The following is a 23,325-nucleotide window of genomic DNA, read 5'->3' on the forward strand; positions in this document are numbered from 1 at the left end:
GCCAGAGCCACAGGTGGAGGCTTAACCTACTGTGCCACAGCACTGGCCCCAATAAGTAAATCTTTAAGAAATGTATATATGATGGAGTACTTCCATGACTATCCTATGAAATAGAAGATGCCTTCTACTTCTACCCTGCTTTTGGTCCTGCACCCTCTATCTTCCTACAGAACTGTGTTTTTAAAAAATTGAGAAGAAACTTATATAAGATAAAATCCATCTCAGCTACTTTAAAGTATATAATTCACTGGTTCTTAATCTGTTCACAACATTGCACAGCAATTACTACCATAATTCTAAAACATTTTTGTCACTTCCAAAAGAAATGCAGTTCTCATTAAGCTGTCACTCGCCATTCTCCCCTACTACCAATCCCTGATAATCCTACATATTCTGAACATCATAATATATGTGGCTTTTGGTTATATGGCTTCTTCCACTTGGCATGTTTTCAAGATGTCATCCATGTTGTAGCATATATGAGAGTACTTTAAGAAGTTCATGGGAAAGGCAATTAAAATAATTAGTTTATTTGGGGGCAAGAAATTGAGTACCATACATTTTTCTCCTATAATATGTATCTTCCATAAAACTTTTGAGGACTCCTTGATTTAGTACTTCATTCATTTTTATGGCTGAATAATATACCATTCTGTGGTTATACCACCTTTTGTTTATCCATTCATCAGTTTGAAGGATTCTTGGGTTGTTTCCACTTTGAATGGTAGACAAAGCAGACAAAGGAACATTCATACACAAGTTTTTGTGAAAGCAAATACTTTTAAGTTTTCTTAGGAATACAACTAGGAGTGGAATTGCTGTGTTATATGGAAATGTTATGTTTAACTTTTTTGGGAATTGCCAAACGATTTTCCAAAGTGGCTGTGCCATTTTATACTCTCAGCCAACAATGTATGAGGATTTCAGTTTCTCCACGTATTTGTCAACACTTGTTATTGTCTGTTTTTGTTCTGTTGCCTTAAAATTTTCATAGTTGTTTTAGGAAATGAAGAAGTAGCTCATTGTGGTTTGGATTCACATCCTTTGCCCATTTTTTTATATATTTTTTAAAACTTTTATTTAATAAATATAAATTTCCAAAGTGCAGCTTTTGGATTACAGTGGCTTTTCCCCTTCATAACTTCCCTCCTACTCACAACCCTCCCATCTCCCACTCCCTCTCCCATTCCATTCACATCAAGATTAATTTTCAATTATTTTTATATACAGAAGATCAGTTTAGTATATATTAAGTAAAGATTTCAACAGTTTGTACCCACACAGAAACACAAAGTGTAAAGTACTGTTTGAATACTAGTTATAGCATTAAATCACATTGTACAACACATTAAGGACAGAGATCCTACATGGGAAGTAAGTGCACAGTGACTCCTGTTGTTGACTTAACAATTGACACTCTTGTTTATGGCGTCAGTAATCCTTTGCCCATTTTTAAGTTAGTTTGTTTGCCTTCTTTTGTTGATTTTTAAAAGATTCTTTATTGTGGACTCTATCCTTATCACATGTATTTTCTCTAATTCTGTGTGAGTTATCTTTTCATTTTCTTGATAATATCCTTGGTGCACAAAATTTTTAAATTGGAAGTCCAATTTGACTTCTTTTATATTTGTACTTGTATTGTCATATTTTAAAAAATATTCCCCAAATCAAGGTCATGAAGATTTATGACAAAGTTTTCTAGTTTTCTGAAGTTTTCTACTAGTATTCCTTAAGTTTCCACCTTTGATTCATTTTGAATTAATTTTTCTGTCTGATATAAGATAGGGGTCCAGAATCATTCTTTTACATGTGGCTATGCAGTTGTTGCAGCAGCATTTATCTAAATGGTCTTGATATCATGGTAACTGTGTTGGAAACACAGTTATATATATATATGATCAATTTATTACTGGACTCTAGATTCTTTAGCATTGATGTATATGTACATCCTTAATGGCAAAACCAAGTTGTTTTGGTTACTATAGCTCTGCAATAGGACTGCAATTAGAGAAGTGTGGATCATCTAATACTTTTTCTTTTTTTCTTCTTATTTTAAAGATTTATTTATTTATTTGAAAGTCAGAGTTACAGAGAGAGAAGGAGAGGCAGAGAGAGGTTGGTCCTCCACCTGCTGGTTCACTCCTCAATTTGCCGCAATGGCCGGAGCTGCACTGATCTGAAGCCAGGAGCCAGGAGCTTCCTCAGGGTCTTCCCACATGGGTGCAGGGATCCAAGGACTTGGGCCATCTTCTGCTTTCCTAGGCCATAGCAGAGAGCTAGATTGGAAGTGGAGCAGCTGGGACTTGAACCAGCATTCATATGGGATATAGGCACTACAGGTGGCAATTTTATTTGCTACGCCACAGTGGCAGCCCCAATATTTTTTTCTTTCTCAAGATTATTTTGGGGGCCAGCGCTGTGGCACAGTAGGTTAAAGCCCTGGTCTGAAGTGCCGGCATCCCATATGGGGTGCCAGTTCTAGCCCCGGCTGCTCCTCTTGCAACCCAGCTCTCTGCTATGGCCTGGGAAAACAGTAGAAGATGGCCCAAGTCCTTGGGCCTCTGCACTCGCATGGGAGACCCAGAAGAAACTCCTGGCTCCTGGCTTTGGATCAGTGCAGCTTCATCTGTTGCGGCAATCTGAGGAGTGAACCAGTGGATGGAGGACCTCTCTCTAGCTCTGCCTATCTTCTCTCTGTGTAACTCTAACTTTCAAATAAATAAATAAATAAATCTTTAAAAAATTATTTTCGCTATTTGGGGTCCCTGGCAATTTCATATGAATTTTAGGATAAACTTGTCGATTTCTATTGGAATTTTTTTAAAAAATGATTTATTTAGTTAGCTAGTTGAAAGGCAGAACAACAGAGAAACTGGTAGGAAAGGAGGGAGAGAGAGAGAAGATTTTCCATCCATCCTGAAATGGCCACAACAAACAGGACTGGGACATAAAAAAAGACAGGGGGTAGAACTCCATCCAGGTTTCCCACATGTATGATAAGGGCCCAAGCACTTGTGCCATTATCTGCTACCTTCCCAGATGCATTAGCAGGAGCTAGATCAGAAACAGAACATCTAGGACTCAAACCAACACTTTGGTATGGGATGCTGGCATCACAAATGATGGTTTAACCTGCTGTATCACAACTCTGGTCCCTCTGTTGGAATTTTGATAGCAATTTTGTTGAGTCTTTATCAGCTTGGGAAGTACAGCCATCTTAGCAATATTACATCTTTCACTCCATGAACATGGGATGTCTTTCTGTTTATTTAGGTCTTCTTTAATTTCTGTTGCCAACATTTTGTAGCTTTTGGTGTAGTAACCAACACTTGGTTAAATTATTTTACTGTATTTTTTTAATGCTGTTTTCACATTTTTCATGGCTATTTATATCTTGATTTTGAATTCTGCAACTTTTCTGTCCTTGTATATTAGTTCTTTACTAGTTTTAGTGTATATTATATAAAGTTTTCTATATATAAGATTCTTGTCACCTGCAAAGAGATAACTTCAGTTCATTCTTTCTAATCTGGATGGCTTCTTCATTCTTGATTAATTACATTAGATAGAACCTCTGGTCAGTGTTGAATAGAAGTGGCTTGAGTGGGCGTTCTTGTCTTATTCCTTGTCTTACAGCAAACATATCAAGTCTTTCACCATTCAATATGATATTAGCTGTGGGCTTTTCAGATGCTTTTTGATGAGTCTGAGAAGCTCAGGAGTTCTATTCCTAGTCATCAACTGGTAGAACCATTTATCAGATGTCAATACTGCATGCAAAGTGGCATGTCCAATCCAATGTGACCAGCAGATAGAAAGTGGTGAATATTTGTTTCATTTAGTGCCAGTCTTCAAGTTATGGATAACAGCACTGGATGTGGTCAAGACCCTCAGCATGCCATGTGATTTCTACAGATCTGACATTGAGTAACTATTAAGAATTCAGTCTGTTTTCCTTTTCTTTTCCACAGGGATATTGTGATCTGATTTTCATGTCTTATTGTAATCATGATGCTCTTGGTTTGCCTAAAGAATATTGAATTCTAGTCATAAAAGTGAATCTTTTAATGTTATTGATTTTATCCTTCAGTAACATGACATTAAAATCAATACCTTCAGGGCTGATGTTGTGAGGCAGTGGGTTAAGCTGCCACTTGGGACACCCACATCCTATATCAGAGTGCCCGACTGAATCCCAGCGACTCTGATCCAGTCCTCTGCTAATGCACGTGGGAGGCAGCAGATGATGACTCAGATACTTGGGTTCCTGCCACCTGCATGGGAGGCCTGAATGGAGTTCTGGCTCCTGCCTTTGTCCTAAGCTCTGACTGTTGCAAGCATTTGGGGAGTGAACCAGTGTGTGGAAGAGCTTTATATCCTTCTGTCTCTCCCATTACTCTATCTTTCAAATACATAAATAAGTCTTTTTAAAAAAGGAATATATACAGGAGATCGATTCAGTATATAATTAGTAAAGATCTCATCAGTTTGTACCCACGCAGAAACACAAAGTGTAAAAATACTGTTTCAGTTCTAGTTATAGCATCACTGCACATTAGACAACACATTAAGGACAGATCCCACATGGGATGTAAGTACACAGTGACTCCTGTTGCTGACTTAACAATTTGACACTCTTGTTCATGGCGTCAGTAATCTCCCTAGGCTCTAGTCATGAGTTGCCAGGGCTATGGAAGCCTTTAGGGTTCGCTGACTTTGATCTTATTCCGATAGGGTCACAGTCAAAGTGGAAGTTCTCTCCTCCCTTCAGAGAAAGGTACCTCCTTCTATGATGGCCCCGTTCTTTCCACTGGGATCTCACTCACAGAGATCTTTCATTTAGGTCTTCTTCTTTTTTTCTTTTCCATGGTATCTTGGCTTTCCATGCCTACAATGCTCTCATGGGCTCTTCAGCCAGATCTGAATGCCTTAAGGGCTGATTCTGAGGCCAGAGTGTTGTTTAGGACATCTGCCATTCTATGAGTCTGCTGTGTATCCCCCTTCCCATGCTGGATCTTTCTCTCCCTTTTTGATTCTATCAGTTAGTATTAGCAGACAGTAGTCTTGTGTGTGTGATCCCTTTGTTTCTTAGACCTATCCAAGCCATCGAATGTGAACTGAAATTGATCACTTGGACTAGTGAGATGGCATTGGTACATGCCACCTTGATGGGATTGTATTGGAATCCCCTGGCACATTACTAACTCCATCATTTGGGGCAAGACTGATTGTGCATGTCCCAAACTGTGCATCTCCTCCCTCTCTTTTCCCACTCTTAAATTTAACAGGGATCACTTTTCAGTTAAAATTTAAACACCTAAGAATAATTGTGTGTTAATTACAGAGTTCAACCACTAGTACTAGTACTGAATCGATCTCCTGTATATAAAGATAATTGGAAATGAAAAAAAAAAAAAAAACAAAAACCTGGTGTTAAATTGGAAATGGCATAGAAAATTAATTAATTTTTTAAAAAATAATATGTAGGATCTCTGCCTTTAATGTGCTGTACACTCTTATTTAATGCTATAACTAGTACTCCAACAGTATTTTTTTTTTCACTTTGTGTTGCTATATGGGGGCAAACTGTTGAAATCGTTACCTAATTTATACTAAACTGATCTTTTGTATATAAAGAGAATTGAAAATGAATCATGATGTGATTGGAAGGGGAGAGAGAGCGGGAAAGGGGAGGGTTGTGGGTGGGAGGGAAGTTTTGGGAGGGGGAAGCCATTGTAACCCATGAGCTGTACTTTGGAAATTTATATTTTCTTTTTTGAAAAAAAAAAAAGGAATATAACAGGCACCCTCATAACAAAAAACACCTGTAAACTCAACCATTAGCCTCTTTACGTATTATTCCTACAAAAGAATCTGGATAATTTATCTTTGGCCTTCACAAAGAGTAAAATAAAATGTCTGATTTTCAGATATTGAAAAGATGCTGAAATGACCATTTTTATACATAAATATTTGTCTTTGCAGGGTTGTGGCATTGCTCAGTGCTTGAGGATTGTCTGCCAAGTAGGGCGACTAGACAGAGGCAAAAGTGCAATCCTGTATGTCAAGTCTCTGCTGTGGACTGAGACCTTTATGAACGTGAGTAGACAGATGCAGCATTTGCCATACTTATCCATTTTTTTCTCAGCAAACTAAGAAAGCTAGACATTTGGGTAACCATGTCATTGTTATTTCCATTACAGAAGGAAAACCAGAATCATTCATACTCTCTGAAGTCATCTGCTTCATTTAATGTCATAGAGTTTCCATATAAGAATCTTCCAATTGAGGATATCTTCAATTCTACATTGGTAAGTCACTGATTTAGGGAAATGGGATAAATGAATTCAGTTCAAAGGTCTTAGATATTTTTATTTTGTTTTTGAAAAATGGCAGTTTGTTTCAATAATATAAAGTAATGAAGAGTTATATGGTAGGATGATAACATTACTACTTTACTACTTCACCCCAGAATTATTAAAAGTAGATGCTTTACTCTAGTGTATTTTCCTATATGAACTTTTATTTATTTATTTTTTTTAGTATGAGAGTACTATTTTGGAAAAATAGAATTAAAAGATAATGCACACTGTCTACAGGGGTCTTTGAAATATCCTCATATACACAAAATTACATTGGGGAAATTCAGAAATTTCCCCTCATAAAATTAGGAAGTTGGAAATTAATTTCAACATCTGGAAGCATTTTGGAGATACTTAAGAATAAAAAATTCAGCACATCATAAACTGGTTTGGATTACTTAAGAAATCATTTCAGATGAGTCAGAAGTTAACCTGTTATTGGTTAACCTGTTATTGGTTAACTTTTTTTATTTGTGTTTGTGCATGCCATTGATACCAAACACCACTATCATTAAATTATCCTAACCAAGAAAAGAATATAATGTAAATAATGCTAAAATAAAATATAATAGGCACTCCTATAGTTTGTGATTGAGTCAGTAAACCATTATTAGGACTAAAAACCTTTTCTTCCCCCACCAGGTTACCACTAACGTCACCTGGGGCATTCAGCCAGCGCCCATGCCTGTGCCTGTGTGGGTGATCATTTTAGCAGTTCTGGCAGGACTGTTGTTACTGGCTGTTTTGGTATTTGTCATGTACAGGGTAAGTAATGAATTTTGAAAGAGAGGAAGCCAGGAAGAGAGGGAAAATAGACAAAGGGAAAGGAGGGCTGGAAAGAAGAAGGAATGAACAAGAAGGAAGGAAGGATGACATGGACTTGCCATGGTGGTACTTGGTGGGCATTACCCATTATTTGAGGGAAGAGACGTTGACTGCCAAACAAATTTTCTTACTTATATGCTAGTTGCTAAAAAGACACTTTTAGTAATCTACATCTATGTGACAATAAGATTGGTTTTTCTTCAACTGACAGATGGGCTTTTTTAAGCGAGTCCGGCCACCTCAAGAAGAGCAAGAAAGAGAACAGCTTCAACCTCATGAAAATGGTGAAGGAAACTCAGAAACTTAGCTGCAGTTTTCCAAGTTATGCTTCATCTTAACCCATCAGAATCATCAGCTTCATTATAGATTTAAATTTTTTTCATCAAGAACAAAATTCCAAAACTTTCCTGCTAATGGTCCTCCACGGTCTTACCCATGACATGAGAGCAATACAAGTATTTATGATCCTTCTCTTTATAAATAAGTTCAGACATACATTTAACACAACATACACTGACTTGTGTTTTTAGTTATTTAAAAATAAAATTTCAAGTGGTAGAGTTTTTTTCAATGTACATAAAATAGTAGTGCCTGAGTTACACTTTATATAAAATAGTACCTCCTACAATCACTGTTTCTGATTTATATGTGGAATTTTCTTGTTTGTTGTTATTTTAAAGCAATGCAAATTTGGACTTTAGCATCCACATCTTTTGTATAGGTACTTAATGTTAATATACATGACACTACAATTCACTTTTCAAGCTACTAAAAACTTTATAACTGAATGAACTTGGATATTAATATCACCTATATAGTGGACTTTTAAAAAAAAAAAAAAACTCATATTAGCAATTTTTTATCCTGTGACTACAAAGGTACAATATTTTGTTTTAATATGAAAATTAGATACATGCTATTAATTTTTATTTATATTTAATCCACAATCTATTTTATTGCATTTTTGCTTGTACAGTTTATTTTCTATGGCAAATCCTTTAAGCCAGCCTATACTGAAATTAGTTCTGTAGTCAGAAATGCCTCTTTTCTGTAATGGTTTAATTTCACCTAAACATCATGATGCTTAAAATCGTATGGAGTTGTAGTTCATTTCCAAAGTACAGTTAGTCCATTGCTTTAGTCTAACAACATTATAAAGCAGAAAGCATTTTAGTTAAAAGACTTATATTTGTACTTCTTTGACATAATTGCTCATTAATATGTTTTTAGATTAGAGCAGAATTTTTCATTGGTATTAATTTATTTTCTTTCCATATGTGTGTTTTTTCTTCTATTTCCAAAATTGATACTGAGAACAGGTCAAGACGAATGAGGAATCTTACAAGTTACAAGAACCTCAATTTCCCAATTCCACTCCATGAGAATGCTTGGAATCACTTGGAATCAAAATGCATAAGTTAGCTTAATGGTTTAATTCTAGACACAGCTTTTTTGCTTCCTACATGGAAATTACCTTAGGATAAGCAAGATAATGTGTAAAACGAGTCTCAGCTATCAGAATAACTTCTAAAAGATATTTTTATAAGCAGTTCAACTTATTGAAACCTTTGAAGAATTTTTTTAGATTTGTTAATGTAAATCACTTTTTCTAAGATTTTTTTAATAAAAGCCACGTAATGATAATTTTATAGTTTTATATGCCTGTAGGGTGGTGACTCTTCTAATGGAATATATCATTTATTCACAGTTCCTCAGTGCCCGAGGATGACTATCAACTGTACCCATTTTTGTGCAATTACATCATGGTGGACATTAGAAATTGAGGGATTAATAGCTTTTTAACTGCTTTCCTCTTTAGGAAATAGTATTACCCTTAAGTAATTTACTATTTTTATGTGTTTTAAAAATAATTTGAGATTTATTTGCCATATCTTATTATATAGTAATTCCATACACAAGAGGCTGAGTTAATCTTCGAAAATCATGTTCATAAAATAGAAGCACATTTAAGTGAGTTATACAAGTTAGAACATAGACAAATCCCTATATTTAGCTTTAGTGCATTTTTAAATTAATAGTTTTTGGAATATAGACTTAAAAGATCTTAATCATATGTAATAAGTATTTTGATTACCAAGCAATTTAAATCTTTTTAATAAGAAAATATTTTTATCCCAGGGTCAAGTGTTGCCTGTCACCAGTCACTAAGTTGGTCTATAACAACTTTTTACTTGTATGTTTTCTCATTTAACAGCTGCCATTCCTGAAAATGTGTGTTGGGTAGACACTCTTTAACACAAGTGTTAGTATTTGCTTTTGCACAATCATTCTATTATAGCCTCTAGTTCAGATTGAAAGCTACTGTAATTAGAAATTAACATAATATTTTAAATTATAAAGTTTAATTTCAAATAACAGCATACATTCTCTTTCAAAGAAATGAAAATCCATATCTATACAAAAATATGGAGAAGTATAGTTTGAAAAAACATTCCTTGAATAAAATGTTGGGATTCTTTTTATCCTAAAGTAGCATGTGAGTGCATCTGATTACATATTTTAAAATAGTCCTATGAGAATTATTTTAATCTTCAAACATTTTAAATACTACTATATTTGTAATTTGTTGAATCAAAATCCATTTTGAAGTTTCAGATTCTCATAATCTGACACAGTTTAAATGAGAAATCTAGAGAATGTTAAAAGCATTTGACATTGGTGAGAAATATTGATACTAATATTGATTTCTTATATTGGTATTTATTTTAGAATTGCTGTTTGAGAAATATTTGTGTGAGGATCCCTTTTTCCCTTTCTTTCAATTACCTTTCTCATGATTATTTATCATTTTAATTTTGATCAAGATCTCAACAATTCTGAAAGGTAAAAACAATTAGCCAAAATACTGCCACAATTCTATCTGTTTTGGAACTACTAATTCATAGTTAATTATTAACACAATATGTATGTTTATGGGAATAATTAAAGAATTAGTAAGAGACTTATAGGGTCCTTTAAGGAGGCTGTGAAGGATTTTTGATAGTGAATCATGACTCTAAGGAAGAGATTTTTGTGGCAAATAAAGAATATAATAGATCAGATGATTTTTATTATGCAAGCAGATTTTGCAAGTGATAGGTACTCCTAAATTTCAGAATGTAGTGATGAACCTGGTGGAGAAGAATAAGCTGTTTTTACAAAAACTTGTGTGTAGCCATTGCAAATCTCAGTGTCACCCTCTTGGTACCCTTGGATAGCTTGTATATTTACAAGTATAGTTTTAAAAATATAAAATTTTTAAATTGATTAAAGGTTCTAAAAAGGCTAGTAAATTATTCCTCCATATTTTGGAGCATATCTCTTTTAACTTGTTAGTTGGCTAATATGAACAATGAATTTTTAATGTGCAACATGTATTATGTGCTTGTATTTCATTGTAATTTCAAATACATAATGAACTACTTAGAAGAGGTACTCAAATTTTGATTTTTGTCGTCATTGTTCTCAAGTGCAATATAACAATAGAACCAAACCTAGATAATTTCAAAGTTCTCACTAGTAAGCCTAATCTAAAAAAAAATTTATTAGTATTTTTTTAGGCTGTGGATATACAGATCAAATTATTTCCTCCAAATGGTCCATTTTATTTCAAGATGGACATGAATTATTCCTTGCCAGTCTTGAGACAACTTTGAAATATCTTAAGATAACCTGGAAGCTGTGTATATCAAGTTAATTTGCTACCTAAGTAACATAGAAAGTAGTTGTCTTTATTTAGCTTCTCTTGTGATCACCCACATTGGGTGAAACATAAAATGAGTCTGTTTTAAAATCTGTCATTTGCTAACTTGATTTGAGTTAGTGAAAACTGGTACAGTGTTCTGCTAGTTTCCAGTGTGTAACTTGTGACTGTATAATAAACTTGAGCATATGGTGCCACTTTTGTGTATGGTGTCCTTTTCTTTGAATGCTACTTTGCTTTTTTACTCACATGAGCCAGCAATAATGCACTAAAAAGATAACTTCAAAAAGGTGATAAACATGTTTAAAAGTTAAATTCTTTTTTTTTTTAAGATTTATTTATTTGAAGAAAGGAAACACAGGAAAGGAGCAAAGGAAGCCTAATGTTAAGATACATAATCAGAGGTACAGGTGTTGTGGTACAGTGGGTTAAGCTGCTGCTTGGGATACCTGCATCCCATGTTGGAGTGCCTGAAATCAAGTCCTTCCTCTGTTTTTGATCCAGCTTCCTATTAATATACCTGGGAGGTAGCGAATGTGTTTGGGTCCTTGCCACCCCAGTAGGAGACTTGGATGGAGTTCCTGACTCCTGGCTTCAGCCTGCCTAGCCCTAGGTGTTGTGGGTATTTGGGGAGTAAAGAGGCAGGTGTGCTCGCTCGCTCTCTCTCTCTCGTGTATGCTCTCTCTCCATTTCTCTGTGTGTATCTTCCTCTCTCTTTTTTTTAAGATTTATTTTTGAAAAAATTACACACAGAGAGAGAGAGAGAGAGATCTTCCATCCACTCATTCACTCCCCCAGATGACTACAATGGCTAGTACTGGGCCAGGCTGAAACTAGGAACCAGGAGCTTCCTCTGGGTCTCTCATGTGGGTGACAGGGGTCCAGACACTGGGGCCATCTTCTTCTGCTTTTCCCAGGCATATTAGGAGGGAGCTGGATCAGAAGTGGAGCAGCTAGGACACGAATTAGAGCCCATATGGGATGCTGATGCTGCAAGTGGCGACGTTACACACTACTACATGTCTCCAGTCCCATCTTCCTTTCTTTCACTCTGCCTTCCAAATATGTGTGTGTGTGTGTATCTCCTCAGAAAGTTAAAGTATTTGCCTGTATAAGAATCCTTTGATTTCTAAACAAACTCAGTTATTTCTAAATTTCATTGCCCTGACCTTTGTTATTCAGCAGATTGCCTTAAACTAACCCTTTATTTCATAATTTTTTAAACATCTGCAGTTTTGTAAAAAGTTCTATTAATCACACATCTTTACTAATATAAGGTGTCAGAAAAAGTATTCCTCATAGTTTATTAAAATAAATTTGTAGATAAACTGTTAAAAGAAAACATCTTTCTTCTGCAGTGGGTTGATGAGTTACAGGTGTCCCTTTGAGTTAGACATCCATAGATTGTATTTCTCCTTAATCTGTCTTATCAAAATAAAGTACTTGTTCTCAAAAGTGATACCATTTCCTGAAAAGCATGCTAGCTTTAGTTTCAAATTCAATTTACAATTGATGTGACAATGGAAACCTACCTTTATTCATTGAATTTTGAAATTAGAACCTTTCCATACAACATCTAATGGTTTGCTTTCCACTGAGGAGAGTAACTGACTTTATATTATGAAAAGCAGAGGTAGCTCACTACCAGCCATCTATAATCAAAGTTGCTCTAGAATGGCATGGCTTACCATAAGCATAGGTGGTCTTTTGAGATTTCTTGTGTTTATAACCGGCTTCTTCCCCAGCTGTGAAGGCATACTGTCTCTTGCTATTGCTAAAATGAAAAAGCTCTATGCTTGCATAATCTACACTTAGGTGCAAGTTAAGGATTTTGGGTTTCATTTGATGACTAGACCTCTGGTGCCATCACAGACTGGTCCCCCAAGAGACAAAAAAGGGGTGGTTTTAGCAGCAGCAGCATCTCCTGTAGCAGTCATTATGCCATTCATTACTTAAATTAACTTTCATCATTTAAGGAATGAAAGGAAAGTGAAAAAGTGACATTGCTGAGTGTAATAGTAAAAGAAGTCATTAAGACAATAGTGGCAAAATTTGGTTTTAATCCCATTAAATTGCATCTAATTGTTTTCATATTAAATAGGGAAAAAGGAGCAAAATTAGAGAACCTGTAAAAAATGCTGATAATGTTTAAAATGTTTCTAAAAGGAATGGAATAGTCAAGTGTACTTCATTTTTAGCTCAACAGTGAAGGAAAATCTGTAATACTGAAACTTTCCAAAATTGAACCTTTCTATGTTTTGGTATCCTTAAATACAAGTGACCAAGACTGCCTGAAAATATACTGCTTTCCTGTGGCAAGAGGGTTTATTTGATTAAAAAGAAAGGTGCTGATTAAATATGCTAAACACGTCCTGTTGTCAGCTCTGGTCACTGTAGCATTTTACTGCTATTGTCTAACCAGTCACATGGGAGAGTTTTCCAACTTTACACGATGAAGCTGAGGAGGCTCAGAGCTCAGATCTTTGCTAATTAGGAAGCAAGTGGACCTTGGCCCTAAAATTTATGCCAAAAAGTTGTTATTATATACCTTGCTTAATAAATACTGCTGAATGTGGACTGATTTTGGACAGTCACTTCTTGTCGGATAATCTACCAGAGTCAAAGTAATGGTGATTTGCTCTGTTATTGGTGATTTGCTCTATATTGGAATATAGTCATTGTCAAAGTGAAAAAAGTCTGCCTATAGTTATAAAACTATAATGGAAGTCAGCTTTGGCTTAGTGGTTAGGATGCTCATCAAGATGCCCTTATCCTGTATCCAAGTACCTGGGTTTGAGTCCCAGCTTTGCTCCTAATTCCAGCTTCCTGCTCATGTAGAACCTGGAAGGCACCAAGTGATGGCTCAAGTGGTTGTATCCCTGCCGCCCACGTGGATTGAGTTCCTGACTTCAGCTTCGGTCTGCAGGCATTTCAGAAGTGAGCCAGAAGGTGGGACTTCTCTCTCCTCTTTCTCTAGTAAAAGCAAAACTGATAGTGAAAAAAATCAGGAAGGTAGGATGGCCAAAGCAACAAATGTAGGCCTGGCGATCAGGTAGAAATGAGAAGGGAGCATCTGACTGGCTAGAGAATGCAGCAGTTCAAAACACGGGGTAGGGCATCACGAAGAGAAAAGAAAAGATGTGTTTGGTGTTAAGGTTTTCAAAACATTTTTTATTGTACATATTTATGGAATAATAGGATGTCTCAATACATATATATATATATATATATACACACACACACACAATGTTTAATTCAGGGTAAACTATCTTCTCAAATAATTATCTCTTTGGGCTGGCGCCATGGCTCAACAGGAATCCTCCACTTAGCGGTGCCGGCACACCGGGTTCTAGTCCCAGTCGGGGCGCCGGATTCTGTCCCGGTCACTCCTCTTCCAGTCCAGCTCTCTGCTATGGCCCAGGAGTGCAGTGGAGGATGGCCCAAGTGCTTGGGCCCTGCACCCACATGGGAGACCAGGAGAAGCACCTGACTCCTGCCTTTGGATCAGCGCGGTGCGCTGGCCGCGGCGGCCATTGGAGGGTGAACCAACGGCAAAGGAAGACCTTTTTCTCTCTCTCTCTCACTGTCCACTCTGCCTGTCAAAAAAAAAAAAATTATCTCTTTGGTGAAAGTATTAAAAATCCTTTCTTATAGTTTTTAAAATACATATGTACAATGTATTGTTGTTATCATAGTTTCCCTACTGTGCAGTAGAACAACACAACAGAACTAATTTCTGCTAACTTAAACTTAGAATCTGTTAATCAGCTTTTCCATGCTCCATCTCTCTCTCCTACTGTCTCCAACCTCTTGTAACCACTATTCAACTTTCAACCGCTCTAATTTTTGTTTTAGATATGAGTGAGATCATGTACTATTGGTCTGTCTTTGCCTGACTAATGTCCCTTAACATAAGGACTTTCATGTTGTCACAAAGAACGAGGTAATAACTTTTTATGACTGAATAGTATTACTTTGTGTGTGTATATATACATGTGTATGTATATACATATGCGTGTGTATGTATATACACACATCATATTTTTAAAATCAATTGATGGATACATAGTTTGTATATTTCTTGGCTATTGTGAATAATGCTGCTATAAATATGGGTGTGCAGGTGTCTTTTCAACATACTGATTTTATTTCCCATAGATATATATATATACTCTGTATTGGGGTTGTTGGATCATATGCTAGTTCTCTTTTTAGTGTTTTTGAGGAACTGCTATACTATTTTACACAATGGGTGCATTAATTGAGATTCCCATCAACAGTGTACAAGGGTTCTCTTTTCTCTATATCCTAATTGATTCACTGTCTTCTGTGTTTTTGATTGGAGCTAATCTGGATAAGATGGTATTTCATTGTCACTCAATTTGAATTTCCATGAGTATTAGTGATGATGAGCTTTTGTTCTATCTTCCTGTTGCCATTAGTATGTCGTTCTTTGAAAACATTCCATTCAGATTTGTTGCTCATTTTAAAATTGGATTATTTATTCATGTGCTATTGAGTTTTTATATATTCTGGCTATTAAATGAACAGTTTGCAAATATTTTCACTCAGACTGTAGTTTGTCTCTTGAATCTGTTGTTTCCTTGCTGTGCAGAAGGTTTTTGTTTTGATGAAATACTGTATGTCTATTGTTGTTTTTGTTTCCTATGCTTTTGGAGTCTTAGCCAAAAAACCCTTATCCATTCCAATGTACTGAAGCATTTTTTTCTGTTTTTCTATAATAGTTTGAGTTTTGAGGCTTATGTTTAGGTTTTTAATAATTTTGATTTGTCTTTTGTATGTGGTGAAAGATATGCATTTACTTTCATTCTTCTGCATGTGGATATCCGAGTTTTTCCAGAACCATTTGTGGCAGACTGTCCTTTCTCCAGTGTGTGTTCTTAGCATCCTTGTTAAAGATGTTGGTTGTTGACATATGAGTTTACTTCTAGGTTCTTTACTCAGTAAATTTTCTGCTTTCTTATATTTTCTTTTTATTTGTTTGTATCTCCTTTCAGTTAGTATATCTTATAGGGCATATCTGGTGGTGATAAATTGTTTCAGTTTTTGTTTGTGGATCTCTTGATCTCTCCTTCATATTTAAAAGATAACTTTGCTAAATGTGGTATCCTTTGCTGGCAGTCCCCCCTTTCAATACTCTGAACATCTCATTCCACTCTCCTGACTTATAAGGTTTCTGCCAAGAAGTCTGCAGTCAAGTAATTTGGGACATACTTATGTGTTATTTGTTTCCTTTCTCTTGCTGCTTTGGTAATGCTCTATCTTGGAGATATAACAAATATCTTAAATATTTGTTTCGGGTAGACTTGGTTGGATTGAATCTGACTAGTGACTTTGTTTTAAAGATTTATTTGAAAGGCAGAGATAACAGAGAGAGAGAGAGAGAGAGGAGAGAGAGAAAGAGAGATCTTCCATCTGCTGGTTCATTCCCCAAATGGTTGTAACAGCCAGGGCTGGGCTAGGCTGAAGCCAGGAGCCAGGAGCTTCTTCCAGGTGTACCATGACAGGTACAGAGGCCTAAGCACTTGGGGCATCCTCCCCTGTTTTCCCAGGAGCATTAGTAGGGAGCTGGATCAGAAGTGAGCATCTGGGATTCAAACCAGTGCCTGTATGCATTGCTGGCGCTGCAGATGGAAGCTCAACCTGCCGTGCCACAGAGCCCATCTTTGACTAATGTCCTTTGACATTTATCTTGGTAGTTGTATCTTTCTATTTGAAAAGTTTTCTGTCACTGTCTCTTTGAATATGGTTTTGATCCCGTTGACCTTCCCAAGTTCCATTTGAATTCCAATAACTTGTACATTTGCTCATTTAATGTGATCCAAAACTACCATAGCTTTTTGCACCTTTGTGTATTTTATATAGCCTTTCTTCGAGCTCACTAATTCTTTCTTCTATTTGATCTATGCTGTTGAAGTCTTTTATTATATTTTTAGTTTCACTTGATATACTTTCCAATCAAGGACTTCTGTTTTATATTTTGAAAAATTACTTCCATATATATGTTAAGTTTCTGTGTTAGAATAATTAATACTAGAGGCTGGCACTGTGGCGTAGCGGGTAAAGCTGCTGGCTGTAGTGCCGGCATCCTGTATGGGCACTGATTCAAGTCCCGGATGCTCCATTTCCGATCCAGCTCTCTGCTCTGGCCTGGGAAAGCAGTAGAAGATGGCTCAAGTTCTTGGGCTCCTGCACCTGTGTGAGAGACCCAGAAGAAGCTCCTGGCTCCTGACTTCAGTTCGGCACAGCTCTGGCCGTTGTGGCCAATTGGGGAGTGAACCAGTGGATGGAAGACCTCTCTCTCTCTCTCTCTGCCTCTCTTTCTCTCTGTGTGTAACTCTAACTTTCAAATAAATAAATCTTAAAAAAAGAATAATTAATCCTGGGGCTGGCATTGTGGCATAGCAGGTAAAGCTGCAGCCTGCGACACTGACATCCCATATGGGCACTGATTCAAGTCCCAGCTGCTGGATCTCTGATCCAGCTTCCTGCTATTGCTGCTAAAGTAGCAGAAGATAGCCCAAGTACTTGGGTACCTGTACCCATGTGGGAGAGAGATCCAGAAGAAGCTCCTGACTCCTGGGTTTGGCTTGGTTCAGCCCCGGCCATTGCAGCCATTTGGGGAGTGAAACAGTGGATGGAAGATTCAATCTCCCTCCCCCTCTCCCTCTCCCTCTCCCTCTCCCTCTCCCTCTCCCTCTCCCTCCCCCTCCCTTCCCCCTCCCCCTCCCCCTCTCCCTCTCTCCCTGTGAAACTTTTCAAATAAATAAATAAATCTTTTTAATAAAAAGAATAAGGAATCCTTTCTTTGTTTTCCTGCATTTTGTTTCCTTAAGAGAGCTATTTTAAAATCTGCATCCAAAAATATGAATCTATCAGTTGCTGTCTGATTGATTTCTGACATCTTATTTTGTTCATTAGGTGAAGGAATAGCTCCCTGAAGGTTCTGTCAAAAAATTTATTTGAAAGAGGGAGATAGAGAAACAAAGATATCGTCTATCTGTAGATTTACTCTCCAATTGCCCACAAGAGCCAGGATAGGCCAGATGGAAACTGGGAATCTGGGAACTCAGGCCAAGCCTTCCACATAGGTAGCAGGAACCCAAGTACTTGAGCCACCTCCAAGGGTGCGCAGTAGTAGTGAAAAACATGAGAGAGTGAGGAATTAGGCTAATGGGCAGTTAGGCGGTTGGAAGGCAATTAGATCAGTTGAAAGGCAATTAGGTCAGTTAACAGCACTTAGTTTTACCAAAGCTAGACAGGATTGTGATCCCAACCTTCTGCTTAACTGCTATTCTGCTCCTCCCCTGACTGGTTAAATTAGGTGTGATTTTCAGAAAGGGACCAATCAGAAAGAGCCACTTTATGTTTATAAAGGGCCAACTTCTTTGGCAACTCCTCCCTTGGAGACCCCCTCCAGACTGCTGAGGCAGGAGATTTCTCACTTTCAATAAATGTTGCTTTGCTCACTGTTCCTATCTGTGTGGAAATTCTTCTAGGTGAGACAAAAGCGAAGATCACCTTTGTCATCATCATCCCGCAATGGCTGGAAGTTGTATCAGAAGTGGAGTAGTTGGGACTAGAACCCAGGCATTCTGGTATGGAATGCAGGCATCTCAAACAATGGATCAACCACTGTGTAAAATGCCTGCCCCCTTAAAAATGGTTTTTACTTATTATAATTATGTGAAAGGCAGAGAGAGAGAGAGAGAGAGGGTGAGAGAGAGCTCCCATCTGCTGATTCACTCCCTGAATACATACAACAGCTAGGATTGATCCAGGTGAAAACCAGCAGCTGGGAACTTCATTCAAGTCTCCCATGTAGGTGGCAGGAACTCAAGTACTTGAGCCATCACTCACTGCATCACAGGATGCATATTAAAATGAAGCATGAAACTGGAATCAGGAGTGGAATCAGGGCTCAAGCCCACGTGTATTGATGGGATGTGGACATCCCATGTGCTGTCTTAATCACTGGTCCAAATGCCCGATCACTCTGAGAATGTGTGTATTTTGGTGTATGATGTTGACTGGGCATTTAGGAATTAGGAATTTTTTCCAGTTCTTATAATCTGGCTTTGTGCCAGCCTTACAGAAATTCTGAGCAGTCTATTTATTTTCTTTTTATTCCCTAATGGGTCTGGCTAAAACTTCCAGCACTATCATGAATAGTAATGGTGAGACTGGGTATGATTATTTGGTTCCAGATATTAGGGGACATGCTTCTAGAATTTTCCCAATTCAATATTAGGTTGACTATGGGCTTGTCATACATTGCCTTTATTGTATTTACATATGGTCTTTATATACCCAATTTTTAAAGGTTTGGTTTTGTAATCATGAAAGCATGTTGTGTCTTGCCATGTGTTTCCTCTGAATCTAGTGAGATAATCATGCTTCATTTTGTTGACATTATATATCATACTTACTGATTTACATATGTTGAATTATCACTGCATCCACTTTGGGTGAATGATCCTTTTGGATGTGTTGTTGGATTTAATTTGTTAGTATTTTGTTGAGGACTTTTGCATCTATATTCATAAGGTATATGGTCTATAGTTCTCTCCCACTTTCTTTCTTGTTGGACCTTTCTCTGGCTTGAGAATTAAAGTAATACTGGCCATATAGAATGAGTTTGGAAGAGTTCCCTCCCTTTCAGTTGTTTAGAATAATATGGAAGAATTGAGGTTAGTTCTTCCTTCAAAGTTTGTTAGAATTCAGCAGTGAAGCCATCTTGTCTTGAGCTTTTCTTTGTTGGGAGACCACTACTGATTCATTCTTAGTCTTGGTTATTAATCTATTCAGGGTTTCTATCTCTTTTGGCCTCAATTTTGGAAATTGAGGTAAATCATGTATATCTACAAATCTACACACTTCCTCTAGATTTTCCAATTTGTTGACATATAGATAGCTGTTTGTAGTAATTCTTAATGATTCTTTGTACTTTTGTGGTATCAGTTGCAACATCTCCTTTTTCCTCTCTTGTTTTGTTAGTTTGGATTTTCTCCCTTCTGTTTTGTTAGTTGAGCTAATGGTTTATCAATTTTGTTTGTTCTTTCAAAAAACAGCTCTTAATTTCCCTGATCTTTTGCATGTTTTTTTCTATTTTGTTTATTTTTTCTTTAATTTTTATTATTTTTCCCTCCTATCAATTCTGGGTGTAGTTTGTTCTTGTTTTTCCAGATTCTGAGGAAGCATTGTTAGACCATTTATTGGATACCTCTTCAATGTTTTTGATCTTTGCACTTAATGCTATAAACTTCCCTCTTAGCACTGCTTTTGTTATATCTCATGAATTTTTATATTGTGTTTTCATTTTCATTCATTTCAAATAAATTTTTTGATTTTTGCTATGACCCACTGTTCACTCGAGTATGCTGTTCAGTCTCCATGTGTTTGTATATTTTCAAGAGTTTCTTTTGTTTTTAATTTCCAGCTTCATTCCACTGTAGTCAGAAATAATATATAATATGATTTCAATTAAAAAATTTGTTGATACTTGTTTATGGCCTAGTATATGGTCTATCCTAGAGAATGTTCCATGCACTGATGAAAAGAATATGTTTTCTGTTGATATGGGGTGAAATGTTCTGTAGTTGATATCTATTAGGTCTGTTTGATCTGTAGCATAGATTAGTTCTGTGTTTATTAATTTTTTTCTGCTTGGTTGATCTGTCCTTTGATGAAAGTGGATGTTGAAGTCCCCCATTATTATTGGAGTTTATGTCTCCCTATAGATCCATTAACTTTTTTTCATAAAACTGGATGCCCTGGTATTGGGTGAATGTACATTTACTATGGTCACATCTCCTATTGAATTGATCACTTATTCATTACATAATGACTTTCATCTCTTTTAATAGTTTTTGTCTTAAAGTCTGTTTTGTTTGATAGGACGATAGCTACTCCTGTTCATTTTTTATTTCCATGTGCATGGTATATCTTTTTTATGCTTTAACTATCTGTGTACCTATCAGTAAAGTGTGCAACATATAGATAGATCTTCTCATTTCTTTTTTTAAATCTATTCAGCCAGTCTGTATCTTTTAATTAGAAAATTTAATACATTCATATTTGATGTTATTATTGATAAATAATGACTTGGTTCTGCCATTTTACCATGAATATTCCTGTAGTTTGTTTGGAATCTCCTTTATTCTATTTCTAGGAGGTTTTCTGTCTTCAAATTCTTTCATAATGCTGAATGTCAATCTCTTTTTCTGTGTGTAGAATATCCTTAAATATGCTATAAGTAGCATTTATAAGGCTGGCTGGCTAGTGACAAATTATTTAAATTTTTGTTTGTCTAGGAAGGTCTTTATTTCACTTTCATTTATGAATGAAGACTTCACTGGTTAAATATTTGAGGTTGGCATTTTTTTCTTTTAGGATTTGGACTATATTTCTCCATTCCCTCTTGGCCTGTAGGGCTTTTGTTGAGAAATCTACTATTAATCTCATGGGAGATCTTTACAGGTGATCTGGCATTTCTCTCACATATTTTAGGATGTTCTCTTTATGTTTTACTTTTGGGAGTTTGTAATGTGTAATGGTGAGCAACTTTTCCGATCAAGCCTGGGGTTCTTTGTGCTTCATATATATGGATGGTCATATCTTTCTTCAGATTGGGGAAATTTTCTGCTATTATTTCACTGAATAAGTTTTCTAAGCCATTTCTACCCTAAACCTTCAGAAACTCCTAAGGTTTGTATATTTGGTCATTTGATGGTATTCCATAATTGACATCACTGTTTTCAGTCTTTCTAATATTTTCTTATTTATTTTTTTCATTCTTTCATTTCTTTTTTTTTTTTTTTTTTTGACAGGCAGAGTGGACAGTGAGAGAGAGACAGAGAGAAAGGTCTTCCTTTTGCCGTTGGTTCACCCTCCAATGGCCGCCGCGGTAGCGCGCTGCGGCCGGCACACCGCGCTGTTCCGATGGCAGGAGCCAGGTGCTTATCCTGGTCTCCCATGGGGAGCAGGGCCCAAGCACTTGGGCCATCCTCCACTGCACTCCCTGGCCACAGCAGAGAGCTGGCCTGGAAGAGGGGCAACCGGGACAGGATTGGTGCCCCGACCGGGACTAGAACCCGGTGTGCCGGCGCCACAAGGTGGAGGATTAGCCTGTTGAGCCACGGCGCCGGTGATTCTTTCATTTCTTTCTTCTTTCCCTCCCTCTCTCTCTCTTGCTTTCTTTCTTCATTGTTTTCTTTTTTATTGTTATATTTATTTATTCTTAATATATAGAGAACATATTTTATAAATTTCACAGATATGATTCTAAGAATATAATATTTCTTCCCTCCCCCCTTCATTTCTTCTTTCTTTCTTTAAAATTTCTTTTTTTGCAATGACATATTTTCAATTTACTTTAAAATTGCAGGCTCAATGCACCTCTAACTCAAGAGCTCTGCAGGTAAAAAGACAGATCACCCTTCTGCAGGGGAGACATTTCAGAATTCCTGTCTTTTTTTCTGCATCACCAAGTCTGTTAATAAGGCTTTCCATTGGTTTTTTTTTATTTGACTTATTGAAGACTTTATTTCTAGTATTTCAATCTAATTTTTCTTTTTTTTTTATTAAACTTTTATTTAATGAATATAAATTTCCAAAATATAGCTTATGGGTTACAATGGCTTCCCCCCTCCCATAACTTCCCTCCCGCCCGCAACCCTCCCCTTTCCCGCTCCCTTTCCCCTTCCATTCATGTAAAGATTCATTTTCAATTCTCTTTGTATACAGAAGATCAGTTTAGTATATATTAGGTAAAGATTTCAACATTTTGCCCATATAGCAACATAAAGTGAAAAAACTACCATTGGATTACTAATTATAGCATTAAATAGCAATGTACACACATTAAAGACAGAGAACCTACATAATTTTTTTTCAAATTAATTAATTTTCTATGCCATTTCCATTTATTCAATCTAATTTTTCTTAAATATTTCTCTTTGCAGAATTTTTTATCTATGTCATGTATGGCTTTCCTTAATTCATATAACTGTTTGTGTTCTTGAGTAACATTACAATCATTCTTTTAAATTGCTTTTCAGAGATTTCATCATCATTCCCTTCTTCACAGTCCAATATTAAGATACTATTAAAGGGGCTGGAGCCATGGCTCACTTGGTTAATCCTGCGCCTGTGGCACCGGCATCCCATATGGGTGCCGGGTTCTAGTCGCTGTTGCTCCTCTTCCAGTCCAGTTCTCTGCAGTGGCCCAGGAGGTCAGTGGAGGATGGCCCAAGTGCTAGGGCCCTGCACCCACATGGGAGACCAGGAGTAAGCACCTGGCTCCTGGCTTCAGATTGATGCAGTGTGCCAGCCGTAGCAGCCATTTGGGGGTGAACCAACGGAAGGAAGACCTTTCTCTCTGTCTCTCTCTCTCACTGTCTAACTTTGCCTGTC

The 23,325-nt window shown here is 36.7% G+C and overlaps 1 protein-coding gene across 1 annotated transcript in view; it reads left to right on the forward strand.

Moving 5' to 3' along the window:
- Positions 1-11,087, forward strand: part of ITGAV (integrin subunit alpha V) — a 99,427-nt gene extending 88,340 nt beyond the window's left edge. The window contains exons 27-30 of the mRNA XM_062188868.1: positions 5,986-6,099; positions 6,204-6,311; positions 7,005-7,127; positions 7,399-11,087. Coding sequence (XP_062044852.1) covers positions 5,986-6,099; positions 6,204-6,311; positions 7,005-7,127; positions 7,399-7,494 — 441 coding nt within the window. The 3' untranslated portion in view covers positions 7,495-11,087. The remainder of the gene's footprint in view (positions 1-5,985; positions 6,100-6,203; positions 6,312-7,004; positions 7,128-7,398) is intronic.
- The last annotated feature ends 12,238 nt before the right edge of the window (positions 11,088-23,325 follow it).

Source organism: Lepus europaeus, chromosome 1 (assembly GCF_033115175.1).
Source record: "Lepus europaeus isolate LE1 chromosome 1, mLepTim1.pri, whole genome shotgun sequence".
In the NCBI taxonomy this organism is placed as follows: Eukaryota; Metazoa; Chordata; class Mammalia; order Lagomorpha; family Leporidae; genus Lepus; species Lepus europaeus.